This window comes from Schistocerca nitens, chromosome 1 (assembly GCF_023898315.1).
Source record: "Schistocerca nitens isolate TAMUIC-IGC-003100 chromosome 1, iqSchNite1.1, whole genome shotgun sequence".
Lineage (NCBI taxonomy): Eukaryota > Metazoa > Arthropoda > Insecta > Orthoptera > Acrididae > Schistocerca > Schistocerca nitens.
The window spans coordinates 921,634,973-921,655,616 of NC_064614.1; the positions used below are offsets into that span (position 1 = coordinate 921,634,973).

The following is a 20,644-nucleotide window of genomic DNA, read 5'->3' on the forward strand; positions in this document are numbered from 1 at the left end:
GACATGACGCTGGTCGATTAAGAGCTGTACGCACTCCAAGACTGGAAGAACGCATCTTGAACATAGTGGCTGATAGACCCGAGTCAAGCACAAGAACTGTTGCGCGTGACGTACATGTGAGTCATCAGACTGTATGCAGAGTGTTAAATGAAAATCGCTTACACCCCTTCCATTTTCAAAAAGTACAAGCATTGAATCCGGCAGATTATCCTCTTCGCGTGAACTTCTGCCAGTGGTTGTTGCAGCAATGTGCGTTGCAGCCGGATTTCGTAGGTCATGTGCTATTTACAGATGAAGCGACATTTTCACGCGAGGGTGTCTTTAATGCGCACAATTCCCATGTGTGGGCAACAGATAATCCACATGCAACGCGTCCACATGCGTATCAACAACGTTTCGGTATTAATGTGTGGGCTGGTATTGTGAACGACTTTTTGATTGGGCCATACTTACTACCCACGCGACTCTGTGGCGAAAGCTATCTTATTTTTCTGCAAGAAGTGTTACCAGAACTGCTGCAAGATGTTCCGCTCGCCATTCGTAACCGCATGTGGTTTCAGCACGATGGAGCGCCAGCACACTTCAGCACTGCTGTACGGAATTACCTGAATGCCACGTTTGGTGCTAGATGGATTGGGCGTGGTGGACCAGTCCCTTGGCCACCCCGATCTCCTGATTTCTCTTGCCTCGATTACTTTTTATGGGGACATCTTAAGAGCCTTGTTTATGAGACTCCAGTTGACTCAGATGAGGATCTCGTTGCTCGCATATCTGTAGCTGCTGCAGGTGTGCGTGAAATACCAGGCATCTTTGAACGTGTACGCCAATCGCTGCACCGACGCTGTCAAGCATGTATCGCTCATGGTGGACGCAATTTTGAACACTTACTGTAAACATGACACTTGTCAACAACGATTTCAATAAAATCTTTCGTTTTCCTTTCGGCCGTTATTTCCCCTGTTTACGCCTCACCGCGTCACCTGGGACTATACATTCCTATACAATATATCCTTGTTACAATGTCCTGCACCTACCATTAAAGTTTGTACCATGAATTCGGGACCACCCTGTATACTCCTTCCACCTTTCTGCCTTCCCTTCTTTGCTTAGAACTGGGTTGCCATCTGAGCTCTTGATATTCATACAAGTGGTTCTCTTCTCTCCAAAGGTCTCTTTAATTTTCCTGTAGGCAGTATCTATCTTACCCCTAGTGAGATAACCCTCTACATCCTTACATTTGTCCTCTAGCCATCCCTGCTTAGCCATTTTGCACTTCCTGTCGATCTCATTTTTGAGACGTTTGTATTCCTTTTTGCCTGCTTCATTCACTGCATTTTTATATTTTCTCCTTTCATCAATTACATTCAATATTTCTTCTGTTACCCAAGGATTTCTATTAGCCCTCGCCTTTTTACCTACTTGATCGTCTGCTGCCTTCACTACTTCATCCCTCAGAGCTACCCATTCTTCTTCTACTGTATTTCTTTCCCCCATTCCTGTCAATTGTTCCCTTATGCTTTTCCTGAAACTCTCTACAACCTCTGGTTCTTTCAGTTTATCCAGGTCCCATCTCCTTAAATTCCCACCTTTTTGCAGTTTCTTCAGTTTCAATCTGCAGTTCATAACCAATAGATTGTGGTCAGAATCCACATCTGCCCCTGGAAATGTCTTACAATTTAAAACCTGGTTCCTAAATCTCTGTCTTACCATTATATAATCTATCTGATACCTTTTAGTATCTCCAGGATTCTTCCAGGTATACAACCTTCTTTTATGGTTCTTGAACCAAGTGTTAGATATGATTAAGTTATGCTCTGTGCAAAATTCTACAAGGCGGCTTCCTCTTCCATTTCTTCCCCCCAATCCATATTCACCTACTACATTTCCTTCTCTCCCTTTTCCTACTGACGAATTCCAGTCACCCATGACTATTAAATTTTCGTCTCCCTTCACCACCTGAATAATTTCTTTTATCTCGTCATACATTTCTTCAATTTCTTCATCATCTGCAGAGCTAGTTGGCATATAAACTTGTACTACTGTAGTAGGCATGGGCTTTGTGTCTATCTTGGCCACAATAATGCGTTCACTATGCTGCTTGTAGTAGGTAACCCGCACTCCTATTTTTTTATTCATTATGAAACCTACTCCTGCATTACCCCTATTTGATTTTGTATTTATAACCCTGTATTCACCTGACCAAAAGTCTTGTTCCTCACGGCTCTACCAGGCGTTAATTCAGTCCCGTCTGGATTATGGGAGCCTGGCTTATGGCTCAGCATCCCAATCTGCGTTGTAGGTGCTGGACTCAATCCTCCACAGCGGGATACGCCTTGCCACTGGTGCTTTCCGTACCAGCCCTGTGGACAGCATACCAGTGGAGGCAGGAGTCCCTCCACTACGGTTACGGCGCCAACGTTTGCTGGCCGCTTATGCTGCCCATGTTTTCAGCTTGCCCGGGCATCCTAACTATCGGCTACTATTCCCAGAGTCGCACGTCCATCTTCCAGAACGTCGACCCAGGGCTGGCAGTACGATCGCGGTCCGCGTCAGAGAGCTTCTCTCCGGGGCTGGGGCCTTACTTCTTCCGCCTCCTTTCAGGGCACCTCTGGTGTGTGCCTCGCCCTCGCCTTCAGCTGGAATTGGCAAATGGCCCGAAGGACTCAGTCCCTCCGGAGGCCTTCCGCCACCGCTTTCTTTCCCTCCTTGCAATGTATCAGGGCTGGCATTGCGTACACTGATGGCTCGATGGTTGCTGGTCGTGCCGGTTATGCGCTTACTCTAGGGGACCATTCCGAACAACGTTCATTGCCGGCTGGCTGCAGCGTTTACACTGCTGAGCTGGTCGCCATCTTTCGTGCCCTATAGTATATCTGCTCCTGCCCAGGTGAGTCCTTCGTGATCTGTAGCGATTCCCTGAGCGATTTACGAGCTCTCGACCAGTGTTTCCCTCGTTCTCGTCTGGTGATAGCTATCCAGGAGTCCCTGCATACTCTTGCCCATTGCGGCCGCTCTGTGGTCTTTGTGTGGACCCCCGGTCATGTCGGTATCCCGGGCAATGAATATGTTGACTGCCTGGCGAAAGAGGCCATCAGCGAACCATCTATGGGCATTGGCCTCCCAGAGACTGATTTGCGAGCAGTCCTCCGCCGAAAAGTTTTTGCGCTTTGGGACGCTGAATGGCGCGATCGGATCACGCCCAATAAACTCCGTGCCATTAGGGAGACGACGACTGTGTGGCGGTCATCCATGCGAGCCAACCACAGGGACTCAGTCGTCCTTTGTCGGCTCCGCATTGGCCACTCTTGGCTGACACACAGTTACTTACTGCGTCGGGAGGACCCTCCTCTGTGTCGCTGCGGGGCGGCTTCGACAGTGGCCCACATTTTGTTGGCCTGCCCCCTTTTAGCTGTGGTCAGGCAGACATTTGCGCTGCCTGATACGCTCCCTGCCCTTTTAACTGATGACCCTGCTATGGCTGGCTTAGTTTTACGTTTTATTCGGGCAGGGTTTTTTTATCATTTAATTTGAGTGTTTGTTTTATTTTATTGTTTTGTGTTGATTCTGGCCTTTGGCCTACGGTTTTAAACTGAGTTTTTAATGTGTTCTCGGTGATTGGCTTTTCCCTTTTTATTCTATGGTCGGCCAACCACCGCCACACTCCGTGTGATTTTAATTTGTTATGTCTGTTCTTTGTCTGAGCTTTTCTTGTCCTGTGTTGTCTGTTGTCTCTATTATCCGTTTTTTTTTACTCTGTGTGGTAGTTTTTAAGTTTTGGAACAAGGGACCGATGACCATTGCAGTCTGGTCCCTTTAATCCGACAAACCAAACCCTGAGATCACAAAGTCGTCCATGTGTACAGTCTTGTTTATAAGTGGCGCTACGGTGGGAAATGCTGTCATACACTTGTCGGCAAGTTCTCTTAGTGTTGCAGAAAGTAAAAATGGGAGTCTGTTAAAACGGCATTCTGTTAGTTCGACCGTCGTTTGAAGATTTCCTGTTTGATCCTGGCTAATTTTGAACCAGAAAAATCTGGTCAAGTCTTTGTCCTTTTCGTTCAAGGTTAATTGAAGGAAAGCTTGTGTGATGTCCGCGACGATAGCCGTAGAATATAGTCTGAAACGCAATAAAATTTCCAGAATCTCTGGTAATAGGTTCGGCCCTACTTCTAATACCTCATTCAGAGAAGGTGCATTGTTTTCGTGAGATGAGGTGTCAGACTATTCTCCACTTAGTGGTTTCGTATTTCTCCTTCCTCACTGCATGGTGAGGGAGATAAAATAGCTCCTTTGCTGAGGGTGGGGTGGGAGCGACCTCTACTTGCCCCTTCGTAATGTAGTCTAGCATAAGATCGAAATACATTTGCTTAAAGGCCTCTTGACGTTGAAATCTTTCCCTAAGGTGCTTGAATCGTTTTTCCGCGATAGGTCTGTTACTCGAAAGCACTGTGTGTTGCCTTTTGGGAAGTGTAACCACTGCTCGATGATCCTTTATAGAGAAAGATGCTCTAAACTCTTCAAGAAGTCTCGTATCCTTGTTGTTCACAGGTAGATCCTGATCGGCAGTAATCCCTATAGTGCCAAAAGCGTCTGAAATCATTGTCCGAGTGCAGAGGACATCGGCCAGTCTGAGCAAAATTTACCACGGTAGTATGCACACAGGCTTGTGACTTGTTACCACTAAGTATCCAGCCAAACAGAGAAGGAACTAACACTAAGGTTTCAGAGATGCGTATGGGCGGATTGTGCTTCACTATCTTCCAATAAAAATCGCCTCCTACAAGAATCTCCACGGGAAGATCTTCTATTGAATCGGTTTTCGGATCTGCTAGCGTAATCTTACGGGCATCCGGTAAACTCTTTATATGTTGTGGAACTGAAGGCTGGTGAGAAATAACGTAAGTACTTTCGAAGGCAGCAAGTGGCACTGAAGAATTCTGCCAAAGCCCCTTCATATTAAACTGAACAAGCCTGCGGTTGCGTGGGCGTGTAGGTTTTGATTCAAAGGAACAAACGGTTAGTTCTTATCGGTCTACCGTTTGCAGTTTCAGATCATCAATCAGCGATTTTGCTATGAAGCTGGACTGACTACCTGCGTCCAGTAGACATCGCGTTGTCCTGCTCAATCCTGTAGATCCTGAGACGCATACTTGAGCTGTCTGAAGGTACGTATATCCGTGGGGAGCGACAGTTACCTTTCCCACGGAAGTAACGTTTGTCTGACCCGCAGGACCCCTAAGATCCATTCGTTCCTCACAAATGGACTTATGATGCAGTCTTTTACAGTTAACACACCGAGCCTTTTCTTTCTTTTTGCAATTTGACACTTTGTGCCCACGTTGAAGACAAAGAAAGCATCTGTTTGCTAGTTTCAACTTATCTATTCGATCATTAACGCGTACGATCTTCTTACAGTCTTGCGCCCAATGACCGCAAGATTCGCAAAAGACGCAGAATGGTTCCTTTACGCTGGCAGAATGGTTCCTTTACGCTGGTATCCTTCGGAGTCGATCTTTTAGATTTCGCGTGTACGTGAAGTGTGGACGCTGTGGGAAGGTTACTAGAAGTGCTGGAAATTCACCGCGTATCTTCTGCATGGTAAGCGCCCCGTCGACTTCCTCGTTCAGAAACTCCATCAGTTGCAAAATGTCCCCTTCGGATATTCCTGTACGCTTGGCGTGAATTATCCAGCGGCGGCATATGTCATCCGGAAAAGGGGGAAAATGTTCAGCGCGAGGACTCGGCCGTATCCGTTCACGTCTTCCCCAAGCGCCCGGAAAGCTTGAGGTCCCTGGTTCGGTTCCGGGTTTCGGCACCAAATTCTTACGTCGCTGGCATTCAATGAATGTTGAATTAAGTTCCTCTGGGGTGGACAGCTAATTGGTTTTATGGTTTCGAGATAATCTAAGTGGACTTGAATTATTCGATCCTTGTTGCCATAACGCGCTCTGAGAATTCTCTTCGTTTCTGCGTACGCCTCGGCCGTCACCGCAATACCGTCCACTAAATGCTTTGGTTCTCCCGAGAGATAGCCACGAAGAAAGATGTGTTTATTAATTGTAGTTACCGACGGATCGTTGTCAACAGACTGCTCAAACTGCTCCCAGAATCGTGCCCATGTCTCGATATCGCCTGAAAAAGGCTCAAGCTTGATCGGCGGAAGTTTTACTGAAGCTGTGGGAACACTCATTGTTACAGATTGTACCGGAGGATTGTCGGGAATCTTCGTGTCTGCTAACGATTTCGCAAGCTGTTTCTCTATTTCGTGAGACAATCGAGAAATTGTGAGTTTCGCGGTGTCTATATAATATTCGCATTCAAGAACATCTTCTTCGTATTCGTCATCGTCTAACAACTTGTGAATATCATCATCTAATTTAACGAGGCGGTTCAGAACGCTTCCCAATCTGTCATTGTAATATTTATAATCCGCGATTTCCGATGTGTCTGACAACCTTTCAACTTCCGCTACGAGTCGCGTAATGTTTGCTCTTGCTCTCATACGTTTTCTCTTTAGAGAGTGTAACTGTGCTTCTGGTTAGTGGTCTGGCATGTCCATTCCGTCCGATTACTCCCAAGTTTAAAGCAGTGTCGGCTAGCGATCAGCTGGTCCTAGTAAGGCGTTATCTTTGGATCGCTAGTCGAAGTAGTTCAATTGATGGTCGCTAGATAACAGCACTAGTCATAAACAATCTACAGGCGTAGCGTAGGATCTGATAATTCGTTAAAGCGCTAATCGAACAGTTACAAAAGCAGTACACAGCGGCAATAACATAATCAGTTGCCTTTACAAATTGCACTACAAAACATGTTGCGTGATAATTCAATTGAACTTAGCTGTGTATGCAGGCGGTTGTCGTCGAAGAGCTTGTTGCGTGGTGTGACAAATCGCTGCAGTAAGCCCCCTCGTAGTATTGCCGCGTGACGTGCGTCCAGAATTCGGGATTCACAACGGCAATCGTGGAATTTGTCTCGGGCAAATCTAAAGCTCCCGGGTTTCGGCACCACACGTGCTGTGAGGTACGCGCCACGGGCTGTCTTTCTCGTGGGCCTCAATTCGGGAGATATGACTTCATAAACACTGAGATACGTGAAAAACTGCCGGATCGTGCACGACATTTAAATTTATTACTTCATTGCTACTAACTCCACTTGCAGCACAGTTTGCCGCTGAACGTACCTACAGAATTATATCATTGTACAACACGTAGCTCAGGATAAATGACGTCGTAAACAGTAAGCACAAGGCCAGATGCTGTGTGGGAAGGGCGTGGACGCACAGCTATAAATAAATACCTGGGTAATGCCGGGTTTCTACATCTACACCCACATCTACATTTATATTCCGCAAGCCACCCAACGGTGTGTGGCGGAGGGCACTTTACGTGCCACTGCCATTACCTTCCTTTCCTGTTTCAGTCGCGTATGGTTCGCAAGAAGAACGACTGCCGGAAAGCCTCGATGTGCGCCCGAATCTCTCTAATTTTACATTCGTGATCTACTCGGGAGGTATAAGTAGGGGGAAGCAATATTTGATACCCCATCCAGAAACGCACCCTCTTGAAACCTGGACAGCAAGCTACACTGCAATGCAGAGCGCATCTCTTTCAGACTCTGCCACCTGAGTTTGCTAAACATCTCCGTCACGCTATCACGCTTACCAAATAACCCTGTGACGAAACGCGCCGCTCTTCTTTGGATCTTCTCTATCTCCTCCGTCACCCCGATCTGGTACGGATCCCACACTGATGAGCAATACTCAAGTATAGGTCGAACGAGTGTTTTGTAAGCCACCTCCTTTGTTGATGGACTACATTTTCTAAGGACTCTCCCAATGAATCTCAACCTGGCACCCGCCTTACCAACAATTAATTTTATATGATCATTCCACTTGAAATCGTTCCGTACACGTATTCCCAGATATTTTACAGAAGCAACTGCTACCAGTGTTTGTTCCGCTATCATATAATCATGCAATAAAGGATCCTTCTTTCTATGTATTCGCAATACATTACATTTGTCTATGTTAAGCGTCAGTTGCCACTCCCTGCACCAAGTGCCTATCCGCTGCAGATCTTCCTGCATTTCGCTGCAATTTTCTAATGCTGCAACTTCTCTGTATACTACAGCATCGTCCGCTAGTATTTTACATATTTTACGGTAGCTAAGCAATTTAGTATTGCAGTATTAAAAATTTTGTATATTTTAGTGTTGTTATTAAAAATTGTACCCATCTCTGGCATGTTAAAAAAGGGAGTGATCCCCGCCCAGAACCGAATGGATCCGCCACTGAGAAACTTTGGCTTCCCCCTAAAATCCAACCATTTCACTTAGAACGTCCAATGCCTGCCCAGTCTTTGCTGTAATACGCTGATGCTGTGTGTGTGTGTGGGGGGGGGGGGCATGTCGTTCTGGTGTCTGTTAAGATCCAGCCGCCTAGCTGAGCGTTACACAGGAACGGTCTACGGTCCAAAACGGACTACTGTGTTCTTCCATCGGCTTACTTTAACAAGTTTACAGCGAGCACAGTTGTCGCAGCTACGACGGCAGTGAGGTGAGGTGAGGTAACGTGGAGAGTGTGTGTGTTTGGCAGGCCGCGTGGTGACGGTGAGCAGCCACTGCACGCAGGTGTCGCTGCCCGGCGTGGCGGTGTACGGCGCCACCAAGGCGGGAGTCGCCGCCTGGAGCGACGCGCTGCGCATAGAGCTCGCCAAGTTCGGCGTCCGCGTCGTGCAGGTGCTGCCAGGTAACTGCCGACCAGCAGCGCTGCCACCTGTAAAGTAAAGTCCCTAAATATGCCCCCCCTTTTTTTAAATTGTATTTCAATTCCCAGCGGGGCGGGCTGGCAGCAGCATGTGCGCTGCTCTTCAGCCGAAAGACGTAGAACAAACAATAGAAGACGTTTAAAAATATACAAAGGAGGAAACATGGTGAACATAGATACAAAAAAGGGGGAACATCACGGAAGACAACAGACAGAAAAGGGGCGACTGTAAAATGGAGATAAAAACCATAAAAAAGTAGCGCACACAAAACACCACAAACTGGGACAATTAAAAGAGCACAGGCACAGTATAACCGGAGTAGAAAAGTACCGATGGATGGCGAAGCACATAGAAAACACTGCCAGAACACTAAGTATACGGCCAGCACACAATTAAAATCACACCTCTTGACGCACAGGAGAAGCAGCACTAAACACAACACTGACGTGACACACTGACGATGATCAAAACGGAGGATCTGCCAGGCGCAAGGAGATGAGGGAGACCTGAAGAAGCGAGGGGGGGGGGGGCGGGGAAGAGAGAGGGGGAGATGGGCAGGGGGTGCGCCGAAGAGGGCCAGGTAGGGAGGGATGTGCGAAGGAGGGAGGCAAGGATAGGATGCAGGGTTTCGGGGGGGGGGGGGGCGGAAGGAGGAATATCCGGTGTGGGAGGAGCGGAGAGGGAAAAGGGCGCCCTGGGGAGGGGGGGACAAGGCCAGGTTATAGTTGGAAGGAAGGGTATATGTCACGGCGAAGTTCATCATCTGAGAGGGGGAGGTGCTGGAAATTGCCCTGATGAAGGAGATGGAGGGTGTGGAGGTGGAGAGAGGGTGGCCCCCTTCTTTTACAATAGCTTGTATACCATAACATTGCTGGAACAAAGAAGAGTACACGCTACACTACGCACCCAAGTAGGTTTACTATTCGTGCTAGGGTCCACTTCTGTAACACGTTTATGGAGACTATAAAGGGTGGTCCATCGATAGCGACCGGGCCAAATATCTCACGATATAAGCATCAAACGAAAAAACTACAAAGAACGAAACACGTCTAGCTTGAACCGGGAAACCAGATGGCGCTATGGTTGGCCCGCTAGATGGCGCTGCCATAGTTCAAACGGATATCAACTGCGTTTTTTAAAATAGGAACCCCCATTTTTATTACAATTTCGTGTAGTAAGTAAAGAAATATGAATGTTTTAGTTCGACCACTTTTTTAGCTTTGTGATAGATGGTGCTGTAATAGTCACAAACGTATAAATACGTGGTATCACGTAACATTCCGCCAGAGCGGATGGTATTTGCTTCGCGATACATAAGCCGTGTTAAAATGGACTGTTTACCAATTGCGGAAAAGGTCGATATCGTGTTGATGTATGGCTATTGTGATCAAAATGCCCAACGGGCGAGTGCTATGTATGCTGCTCGGTATCCTGGACGACATCATCCAAGTGTCCGGACCGTTCGCCTGATAGTTACGTTATTTAAGGAAACAGGAAGTGTTCAGCCACGTGTGAAACGTCAACCACGACCTGCAACAAATGATGATGCCCAACTAGGTGTTTTAGCTGCTGTTGCGGCTAATCCGCACATCAGTAGCACACAAATTGCGCGAGAATCGGGAATCTCAAAAACGTCGGTGTTGAGAATGCTACATCAACATCGATTGCACCCGTATCATATTTCTATGCACCAGGAATTGCATGGCGACGACTTTGAACGTCATGTACAGTTGTGCCACTGGGCACAAGAGAAATTACGGGACGGTGACAAATTTTTTGCACGCGTTGTATTTAGCGACCCTCGGCACGGCTAGCTGTCACAAACAGTGGTAACCTAAACCGGTATAATATGCACTATTGGGCAACGGAAAATCCGCGATGGCTGTGACAAGTGAAACATCAGCGACCTTGGCGGGTTAACGTATGGTGCGGCATTATGGGGGAAAGGATAATTGGCCCCCTTTTTATCGACGGCAATCTAAATGGTGCAATGTATGCTGATATCCTACGTAATGTTCTACCGATGCTACTACAAGATGTTTCACTGCATGACAGAATGGCGATGTACTTCCAACGTGATGGATGTCCGACACATAGCTCGCATGCAATTGAAGTGGTATTGAATAGCATATTTCATGACGGGGATTGGTCGTCGAACCCGCACGTTCACCGGATCTGACGTCCCCGGATTTCTTTCTGTGAGGGGAAGTCGAAGGATATTTGCTATCGTGGTCCACCGACAACGCCTGACAACATAGGTCAGCGCATTGTCAATGCATGTGCGAACATTACGGAAGGCGAACTACTCGCTGTTGAGAGGAATGACGTTACACGCATTACCAAATGCATTGAGGTTGACGGACATCATTTTGAGCATTTATTGCATTAATGTGGTATCTACAAATAATCATACTGTAACAGTATGCGTTCTCAGAAATGATAAGTTCACAAAGGTAGATGTATCACATTGGAACAATGGAAATAAAATGTTCAAACGTACCTACGTTCTGTGCTTTAATTTAAAATCCTACATGTTACCAACTGTTCGTCTAAAATTGTTTGTCATATGTTTGTGACTATTACAGCGCCATCTATCACAAAGCGAAAAAAGTAGACCAACTAAAACATTTATATTTCTTTACGTACTACATGAATATGTAATAAAAAATGGGGGTTCATATTTAAAAAAAAACGCAGTTGATATCCGTTTGACCTATGGTAGCGCCATCTAGCGGGCCAACCATAGCGCCATCTGGTTTCCCCCTTCAAGCTAGACAAGTTTCGTTCTTTGTAGTTTTTTTGTTACACGCTTATTTCGCGAGATATTTGGCCCGGTCACGATCAATGGACCACCCTGCAGTGTTACACCTCAGGATAGTATCCCCAGCGGGCACTAAAATTAGTCAAAGTTGCCAAACCACCCGTGTCAGTGACCAGCAGACTGCCAGCTAGGGGGACACGCTGAGCGAATTGCGCCAAATACGAAAGCTATTGCAGCGCGGGTTAGCGATCCAGCGCCCGAGTCTGCAAGTGAAGTATGACGACATCACCGAAGCTGTCGTTTATTTATAAGAAAGGTGATCCAAATATGGCCCCTTTGTATTAAAAGCATGCAAAATTTTGAGAGATCGTAATAAAATCGCTAAAAACCTAATAAGTTACAAAAATTAGTTACTAGAAAACACCCAAGTATTAATGTCAACTTTTCCATGGAGTGCAAATAATTGTAGTTTTACGTAAAATTTGCCCACTGCATTTTTCACGGCTCCATCGAATCAACATTTGTCCTTTGTTTCCCTGTGAATACAGTTTATTGCGTAATGGGTATTTGTATTTTCACCGCCGTTACTTTCATCACCAACATTTATTGTGGGGGCCGTGTTAGGAGAATGGCCTGCACTGCAGATGATGTTTGACTGTCAAAGGTACAGTTGAGGTAAAATATGTTCAACGAATCTAAGATGAAGCGAAGAAAGCTGAGTTCCTGTGACTAAAAGACTGGTTTCTGATATATTTCACAGTGAAACACATTCTGTAACGAAACCATACCAAAAACTCGCCTTTGCACCGAAAACAAAACACGAGATTCAGGACGGTCACAGATAATACTTCTTGTTTCACGCATTCGACTTGACTCACCATACCCCTCTGAAAAAGTTTGTGTTAATACCGCTTGAGCGCACCACATGCTAGAGAGTTTAGATAGGGCGGTCACATTTGGATAAGGGACCACATTTGGTTACTTCACATTACTCAGCATGTAGAGGGCTCTTCCAAAGATACAAAATTTAAAAAAAATCTGTATCTTATTGTTTACTGGTATTAGTATGCTGAACGTTAGAAAATGATTTAAACGTCGTTTTACAAAAACCGCTCGAATTACAGGCTTGTCCTATCGTAGGACAATGAACTGCTTGTAGTACAGCACGCAGACGCTGGATGGCAATTTCAGACTGTCAGTTTCTGCTTACATCAGAGTAGCGGAAGCGATTCGCGCTCTTAATTCATTACAAAATTCTTCGAACAGCCGGCAGTGAGTTACTCAACGCTGAAGTGATAAATATGACCAATAATGTAAAGATAACCGCTTCATCAGGCTGTGATGAGAGATTTACAATTTGAAATAACCAAATATTTTAACCACTTGTTTCCTACGATCGTTTGAGAAAAACTGCATAGCGGAAAAACATGCGAATCCAAAATATGTGGTGTTTTATTTTTATTAAACTTTCTCCGAAAAGGTACTTCAGCAACTTTGTTTCATTTACATACAGTACGTTCTTTCAGCAGTGTAGCAGATGAATCAACTTCCAGCTTTCCGCCTCCTTTGAATCAGACCTAGATGTGGTGAAATCGTCCATAAAAAGTCCGCGGCAAAGAATTACGGCAATGAGTCTAAGCTCCACAAGAGGAGTGCTGTAATACGAGCTAAACATGTACATACCGCGTGTTTTTTTTTCTTATTTTTTCTTTCGTTTGTGCCACCCCTGCCAACTCCGACACATACTGAATAATTCACACAAACATAGCTCCACGATTCTCATGTAGTATGTCCACTGGTTGTAAACGTATTACATCGCAATGTGCTCCCATTATTGCCGTGAGGAACAACCAGTTCAATATGGAATATTTTAGGTAACTGTCCTGCCGTGCGTTGCTTACATCGCGTAAGTTATGTGAAAGTGATGCTATTCAGTTGCTTAAAGTTGTTCTCTGGAATTTATTCATACCCCGACACACACACACACACACGCACACGCACACGCGCACACACACACACACACACACACGCACACACACACAAGCTGCGCTAAGCTGGCGCAATGGGGTCTGGCTGCAGACACTTCTTGCTACCTCTGCAAAGCTGGGTTGTGACGCTAGTTAATCAAAAAGGTACAAAAAACTATCACTGTAAGTAATAATAACACATTTTATTTTCTCCTTAGTAATTAATATAAAATTAATTATAAAGGAAAGAAAAAGTAGTATAATGAAGAGTTGTGAAAATATTCCTGTCCGGAAATTGTATTTTTACTACAATTGTACAATGTTTCCTTGCTTGTGCACAGAAGTTGAATTGTATGAACAAAGTATAGCTGTAAATTACATTTTCTCTCCCCCTTTTACTTGTTGCCCCACAGTTACGTCTCAGTCCACACTCAGTCGGCATAGATCGGTCAAAATCGGAAACCTCCGGTCAAATAGCATATTAGCTTCAGCGCCCATTCGGCAATCTATAAGGCCCATCCGATCTAGCGATGCAGCAGCAATGAATGTTGTTGTACGTCAGCTAGCTGTGCAGGCAGTAGCTGTGTGAGCCACTGTTGCCACATAAGCGACAGTGGCAGTAGTTGTCTGTGGAACTATTTGGACAGAATGACGCCGTAGAAGTGGGATTGTGACAACAGCGTGCGTTTACTAGCACAGCTCGAGGAGAAATCACGTACGCCTCCCGGCTAATTCTTAAATCGTCTGTCCTCCTCGATTTGTTTCCGGACCGTTTTTGCGCCCCCTCTGTGCCTGCCCCTATGATAGGGACATATCTCGCCACCCCCTCCTAACGGCCCTGACTGTAAATGGTTATAAGAGAAACAAATTGAGAACAGGTACCAGAGGCCTTTTCCAGGCGGGCGCGATTTCGTGACTTGGGAAATAAATGAGAAAAAAAGGGGGGGGGGGGAGATGAAAAGCGCAGTTGGAGGAGAAGGAAGTTACATATGTAAAAGGAGAAGAAATAGAACAACAACAGGGATTAGGTTGGATCTACTGAAATGTAAAGAAAATCATGAGGAGATTCGGATTGAACAGTGGTGGGCAATACTTCCATAAGCCTTACCTGTATGTGGTACAGAGACTCTTGCTTTTTGCTTTTGCTTACTAATTATGGTTGCCATCCGTCCCGATATATCGAAACCGTCACCATTATGGACTTTCTTGTCCCGACAACCTGACGAAACCTAATGTTTCCACGGTTTTACAGAATACTGTTAAAAGTTTGGCTCAAGTACTGAAGTAACGCCATCTGTTAGCACATTTGACTGCAGCCTCATTTAGTTTTATGATAACAAATTTGTTGACAAGGTCGTTCCACAGATGGCGTTGCAGTAGCTCATCCTCTATCGACGGTGCATGCGCCATCTAGATATAGCGCCACCATTCGAGAAAATTGAGACTTCTCCAGCAGTACGGGGCTGGAACTATTTAAACAGTGGGAAGAATCGGGCAGTTCCCCTTTGAATAACGATTCTTTCTAAATGCAATACGAACAAGTGCAAGTCAGTAATGTTTGAAGTCGTTACTGCGGTTATACAAAGCATAAAGTGTATAGCGACGTGTATTTTGATGACTCAAGTGTTATTGTGGACTGTTTACGGTCTAACAAACATATCTAATCATATGTTGTAGTCATATCAGGTCTCCAGCCGGAACATCTCGTCATAATATTTCGACGGTCCACCTGGCCACCATCTTCAGGTGACTAGGCCGTTACACTATCTCGCCAGAAATGAAATCATTTTTCTTTCTTTTTTTTTTCTTTATTGTGATTTCATTCACCTGCCCCATATGGGCAGGGGAGGACTGTCAGCGGTACAATCCGCCGCTCTTCAGTCGAGTGACATGACAACTAATATAAGAATAAAATGTTACATGTAAGGCAATAAAAAAGGGGGACATAAAACAAAGTAAGGGGAGTTAATGGAGGTAAAAATACACTGACATGGAGACGTTCATGGGGGACAATTAAAAAAGTCAACATAAAGTTAAAAAACACAGTTGGCGATTTGTAGAACACAAAAAGACACTGAAGTCACACACACACAGGTTAAAAGTTGGCCACAGTATTAAACACATTCCAGAACAACACACTTTAAACCCACTTGGAGGACGCACAATGAAGAATAAAGCTGCCAGGTGGGACCTGCCGAGGGAGAGGCCAGAGAGGATGGCAAAGGAGGGGAGAGCAAGGGGCAGCAGGGGAGGGGGCAGGATGAAAAGAGTAGGGGTGTCATCAGGTGCACCAAGAGGCAGGAGACAGGTGGGGCAGGAGATGAAGAGGGAAGACAAGGCAGGAGGGAGTGCAGAGACACTGAAGGGGAGCACAAGAGAGGGAGGGGGAGTAGGAGGGGAAAGCCGCTCAGGAGAAGGGAGGGGGAGGAGCGTGAGCCCTGAGGAGGAGGCAGGAGGAAGGTGGAGCTAGAGTTGGTAGGAAGGGAGGATGTCAGGGTGAAGCTCATCATCCGTGAGGGGTAGATGGTGGAAGTTGCATTGGGAAAGGAAGAGGAGGGTGTGGAGATGGAGAGAGGGTGGGACACAACAGTAAAGGTGCAGCGACAGGCTGGGGGTGGAGAGGAAGGGAGACACCAGAGGGAGAGGGGGATCAAAGCGGCAGTGGATGTGTGGATGTGTTTGAGGAAAAGGAGAAGGTGGGGAAAGGGGATGAAGTTGTAGAGGATGAGAGTGGGAGACGGAAGGCGGATGCGGAAGGCGAGGCATAGCGCATGGTGTTCGAGGATTTGGAGGGATTTATAGAACCTGGGAGGGACGGAAATACAAGCAACGGTGGCAAAAGAGAGGATCAGGCAGATCAAGGATTTGTAGGTGTGAAGGATGGTGGAAGGATGCAGACCCCATGTCCGGCCGGACAGGAGTTTCAGAAGGCGGAGTCTGTTGTGAGCTTTGTGTTGGATGGCAAGGAGATGGGGAGTCCAGGTGAGGTGGCGGTTGAGGGTGAGGCCAAGGTAAAATCAAACACGCTGCAGCGGCTCCTTTATACACCGACCGTGGGACTACCGCGCTTGTGCGAAAATAACTGCCCTATAGCGACAGGCACAACAGCGCGTCTTCATTACCGCCATCGACGCGTTCAGAAGCTCATTTTGGAACTTCCATGTACTCGACCATTTTATAAGTGAATACGTATTATGTTACTGTTAACAGTGCCCAAAATTCGTTACATTTGGCGTCCAGCATAAGGCTTTTGGGGGACGGTTTGTGACGTTCTAAACATTGGGACTCCTACGAAAATCGGGACACTAGGCACAACCGGTGGACCTACAAAACGATTACCTGGCGGTCTCTACCTCTCACACACATATGTACGATTAATTTTGTGATAGCCGGAAACAACAGTATAGTTGATGCATGTGAGAGACGGGTTGTGATGAGAGTGACCTAGTGGTGCGTGTTGTGTTGCAGGCTCCTTCTTCGCACACAGCGGCCTCTTGGCCCGCCAGCAGCAGCACGCGGCCGAGATGGAGGAGGCCATGACGGACGAACAGCGCCAGTTTTACGGCGAGTACTTCAAACGCTATCAGGTCAGTTGCCAGCAAACGTTCCAATCCGTCTCTTAGTTTTATTTGTACCTGGACAGACTGTCAAAATAGTAATGTTGATAACGTAAGGGTCCTATAGCGTTTTTGGAGTCTATATATTATGACGAATGTTAAAATTTTATATTTGTGGGGATCCACAGCCACCACATGCTTAATAAATATAAACATGGTGCGTAGTCGGCTGTAATGTGATTTTTATTTATCTCAAAATTAGCTAATCACACAATTAAGTAAAAATCAAATTACAGCCTACTACGGACCATGTTTACAGTTATGAAACATCACTAAGATGATTTGGCATAGCATTCGTCATTCTTCATTTAAAGACTAACACTTTCTTGTGGTTCACAGACATGACATTCATACTCGAACTTCGTATTTGTTAATCTCATCACTGATGAAACTAACTTTGTTGACTTCGTGATTCACTCTGTTTCATCCCACTACCTTGAACTTATTTTCTTATTCTTTGTTTCTCTTCAACTCTGTTTGTAGCTCCCTATTATCTTGTTGTTTATTTTCTCTCTCTCTCTCTATATATATATATATATATATACACTCCTGGAAATGGAAAAAAGAACACATTGACACCGGTGTGTCAGACCCACCATACTTGCTCCGGACACTGCGAGGGGGCTGTACAAGCAATGATCACACGAACGGCACAGCGGACACACCAGGAACCGCGGTGTTGGCCGTCGAATGGCGCTAGCTGCGCAGCATTTGTGCACCGCCGCCGTCAGTGTCAGCCAGTTTGCCGTGGCATACGGAGCTCCATCGCAGTCTTTAACACTGGTAGCATGCCGCGACAGCGTGGACGTGAACCGTATGTGCAGTTGACGGACTTTGAGCGAGGGCGTATAGTGGGCATGCGGGAGGCCGGGTGGACGTACCGCCGAATTGCTCAGCACGTGGGACGTGAGGTCTCCACAGTACATCGATGTTGTCGCCAGTGGTCGGCGGAAGGTGCACGTGCCCGTCGACCTGGGACCGGACCGCAGCGACGCACGGATGCACGCCAAGACCGTAGGATCCTACGCAGTGCCGTAGGGGACCGCACCGCCACTTCCCAGCAAATTAGGGACACTGTTGCTCCTGGGGTATCGGCGAGGACCATTCGCAACCGTCTCCATGAAGCTGGGCTACGGTCCCGCACACCGTTAGGCCGTCTTCCGCTCACGCCCCAACATCGTGCAGCCCGCCTCCAGTGGTGTCGCGACAGGCGTGAATGGAGGGACGAATGGAGACGTGTCGTCTTCAGCGATGAGAGTCGCTTCTGCCTTGGTGCCAATGATGGTCGTATGCGTGTTTGGCGCCGTGCAGGTGAGCGCCACAATCAGGACTGCATACGACCGAGGCACACAGGGCCAACACCCGGCATCATGGTGTGGGGAGCGATCTCCTACACAGGCCGTACACCACTGGTGATCGTCGAGGGGACACTGAATAGTGCACGGTACATCCAAACCGTCATCGAACCCATCATTCTACCATTCCTAGACCGGCAAGGGAACTTGCTGTTCCAACAGGACAATGCACGTCCGCATGTATCCCGTGCCACCCAACGTGCTCTAGAAGGTGTAAGTCAACTACCCTGGCCAGCAAGATCTCCGGATCTGTCCCCCATTGAGCATGTTTGGGACTGGATGAAGCGTCGTCTCACGCGGTCTGCACGTCCAGCACGAATGCTGGTCCATCTGAGGCGCCAGGTGGAAATGGCATGGCAAGCCGTTCCACAGGACTACATCCAGCATCTCTACGATCGTCTCCATGGGAGAATAGCAGCCTGCATTGCTGCGAAAGGTGGATATACACTGTACTAGTGCCGACATTGTGCATGCTCTGTTGCCTGTGTCTATGTGCCTGTGGTTCTGTCAGTGTGATCATGTGATGTATCTGACCCCAGGAATGTGTCAATAAAGTTTCCCCTTCCTGGGACAATGAATTCACGGTGTTCTTATTTCAATTTCCAGGAGTATATATATATATATATATATATATATATATATATATATATATATATATATATATATATATATATATATATATATATATGTGTGTGTGTGTTTGTTTCTCTCCCTGTTCTTCATACTGTGTCTCTCCAAACTGTTTTCTCTGTTTCCCTCTTCTTCATTCTTTCTGTTTCCATTGCTTTCTCACTCTTTATTCTTCTTCTTCATTCTCTTACTCTCTTGTTAACTGTTTCCCCTTTTTCCATGTTATTTTTCTCTTCTTCCCCATTGTTTGTACCTCTCTTATTTTCACGGGACTCACATTCGGAAGAATGATAGTGCTAATCTTTGTCCAACCATCCTCATTTAGATTTTCCATGATTTCCCTAAATCGTTCAAGAAAAATGCTCCCTGAAAGGGCATAGTGGATTTCATTTGCCAGCTTTGAAACATTCTGAGCTTGTGATTAGTCTCTAATGATGTCAATGTTGATGGTATGTTAAACTACAATCTTATTTTCTTTACTTCTATCTCTTCTCTTTCTCTTCATATTTTCTTTCTTTGCATTTTTCTCCATTTTCTTTTACTCTTCTGTACTTTTTGTTTTGCATTTTATTTCTTTCTCATCCATTATTTCTTGCTTCATAGTTCGATACTCTCTCTCTCTCTCTCTCTCTCTCTCTCTCTCTCTCTTTCTCTCTACTTTTATATTTCTCTCTCTCTACTTTTATTTGTCCCTCTTCCTATCCCTTCCTTTTTTTTCCTTCTTTATCTTCACATTTTTCTGCCTCAGTAGTGTTTCTCCCCTACCTTTCACTTTGTTTCTGCAGTTGGTATAAGTCCCACACAGATATTAGTAATTGTATCGACTGTCTGTCAGGCGTACCTGCGGCCGCTGGGCGATGCGTGCGCGTGCAGCGCGGAGTCGCCGTCGGCGGTGCCAGACGCGGGCATCAATGCGGCGCTGGACTCTGCGCTGGCGTTGGTCTCCCCCCAAGCCGTGTACGAGCGCGCACCGCTGCGCTACCGCGTCTACCACACGCTGTGCCGCTTCTCACCCTCTACCACCCTGCGCGACGCCCTCGTGCGCCGCTTCGTGGGGATGCCGTCCTGGAAACTCCGTACACCCTCTGCAAACTACACCACCTGACTCCGATCTCTGTTCCTCTAAGATATCACGTTTCACTGCCAGTGCCTTCACGAATTTCTGCAGTCAGGGTTGTCACGGATTATGATGACGAAGATGATTATTTTTTTGTAATATGTAAAAACAGCTGAAAATAAAATGTCAGTGACCTCACAGTAATCACAACAAGCAACAATTTTTGTTCTATATTTCGGCTCCTTCCTATTCTATACTCTGAATTAAATTAGATGGCCTCTGACGTTATAGGTTCAAAGCTGACTACCACACTGTTCCACTCCCGGTTGTGATAGATAATCGCTTTTGATCTTCGTCTCCTACCAAAAAAGTAAAAAACCCGATATTCACGTCTGATGGAGACCTCTATTATGTCTGTAAGCATTTCATAACTCTGTTCTTAACTTTAATTAGGCCACAGCTGTGCTAATTATTTTGAAACTGCAGGAATTT

General features: G+C 46.2%; 1 protein-coding gene across 1 annotated transcript in view; it reads left to right on the plus strand.

Annotated features, from left to right (window-relative positions):
* Positions 1 to 20,345, plus strand: part of LOC126237337 (D-beta-hydroxybutyrate dehydrogenase, mitochondrial-like) — a 93,374-nt gene extending 73,029 nt beyond the window's left edge. Inside the window, exons 3-5 of the mRNA XM_049947355.1 lie at positions 8,594 to 8,746; positions 16,962 to 17,080; positions 19,931 to 20,345. Coding sequence (XP_049803312.1) covers positions 8,594 to 8,746; positions 16,962 to 17,080; positions 19,931 to 20,200 — 542 coding nt within the window. The 3' untranslated portion in view covers positions 20,201 to 20,345. The remainder of the gene's footprint in view (positions 1 to 8,593; positions 8,747 to 16,961; positions 17,081 to 19,930) is intronic.
* Positions 20,346 to 20,644: the final 299 nt, after the last annotated feature.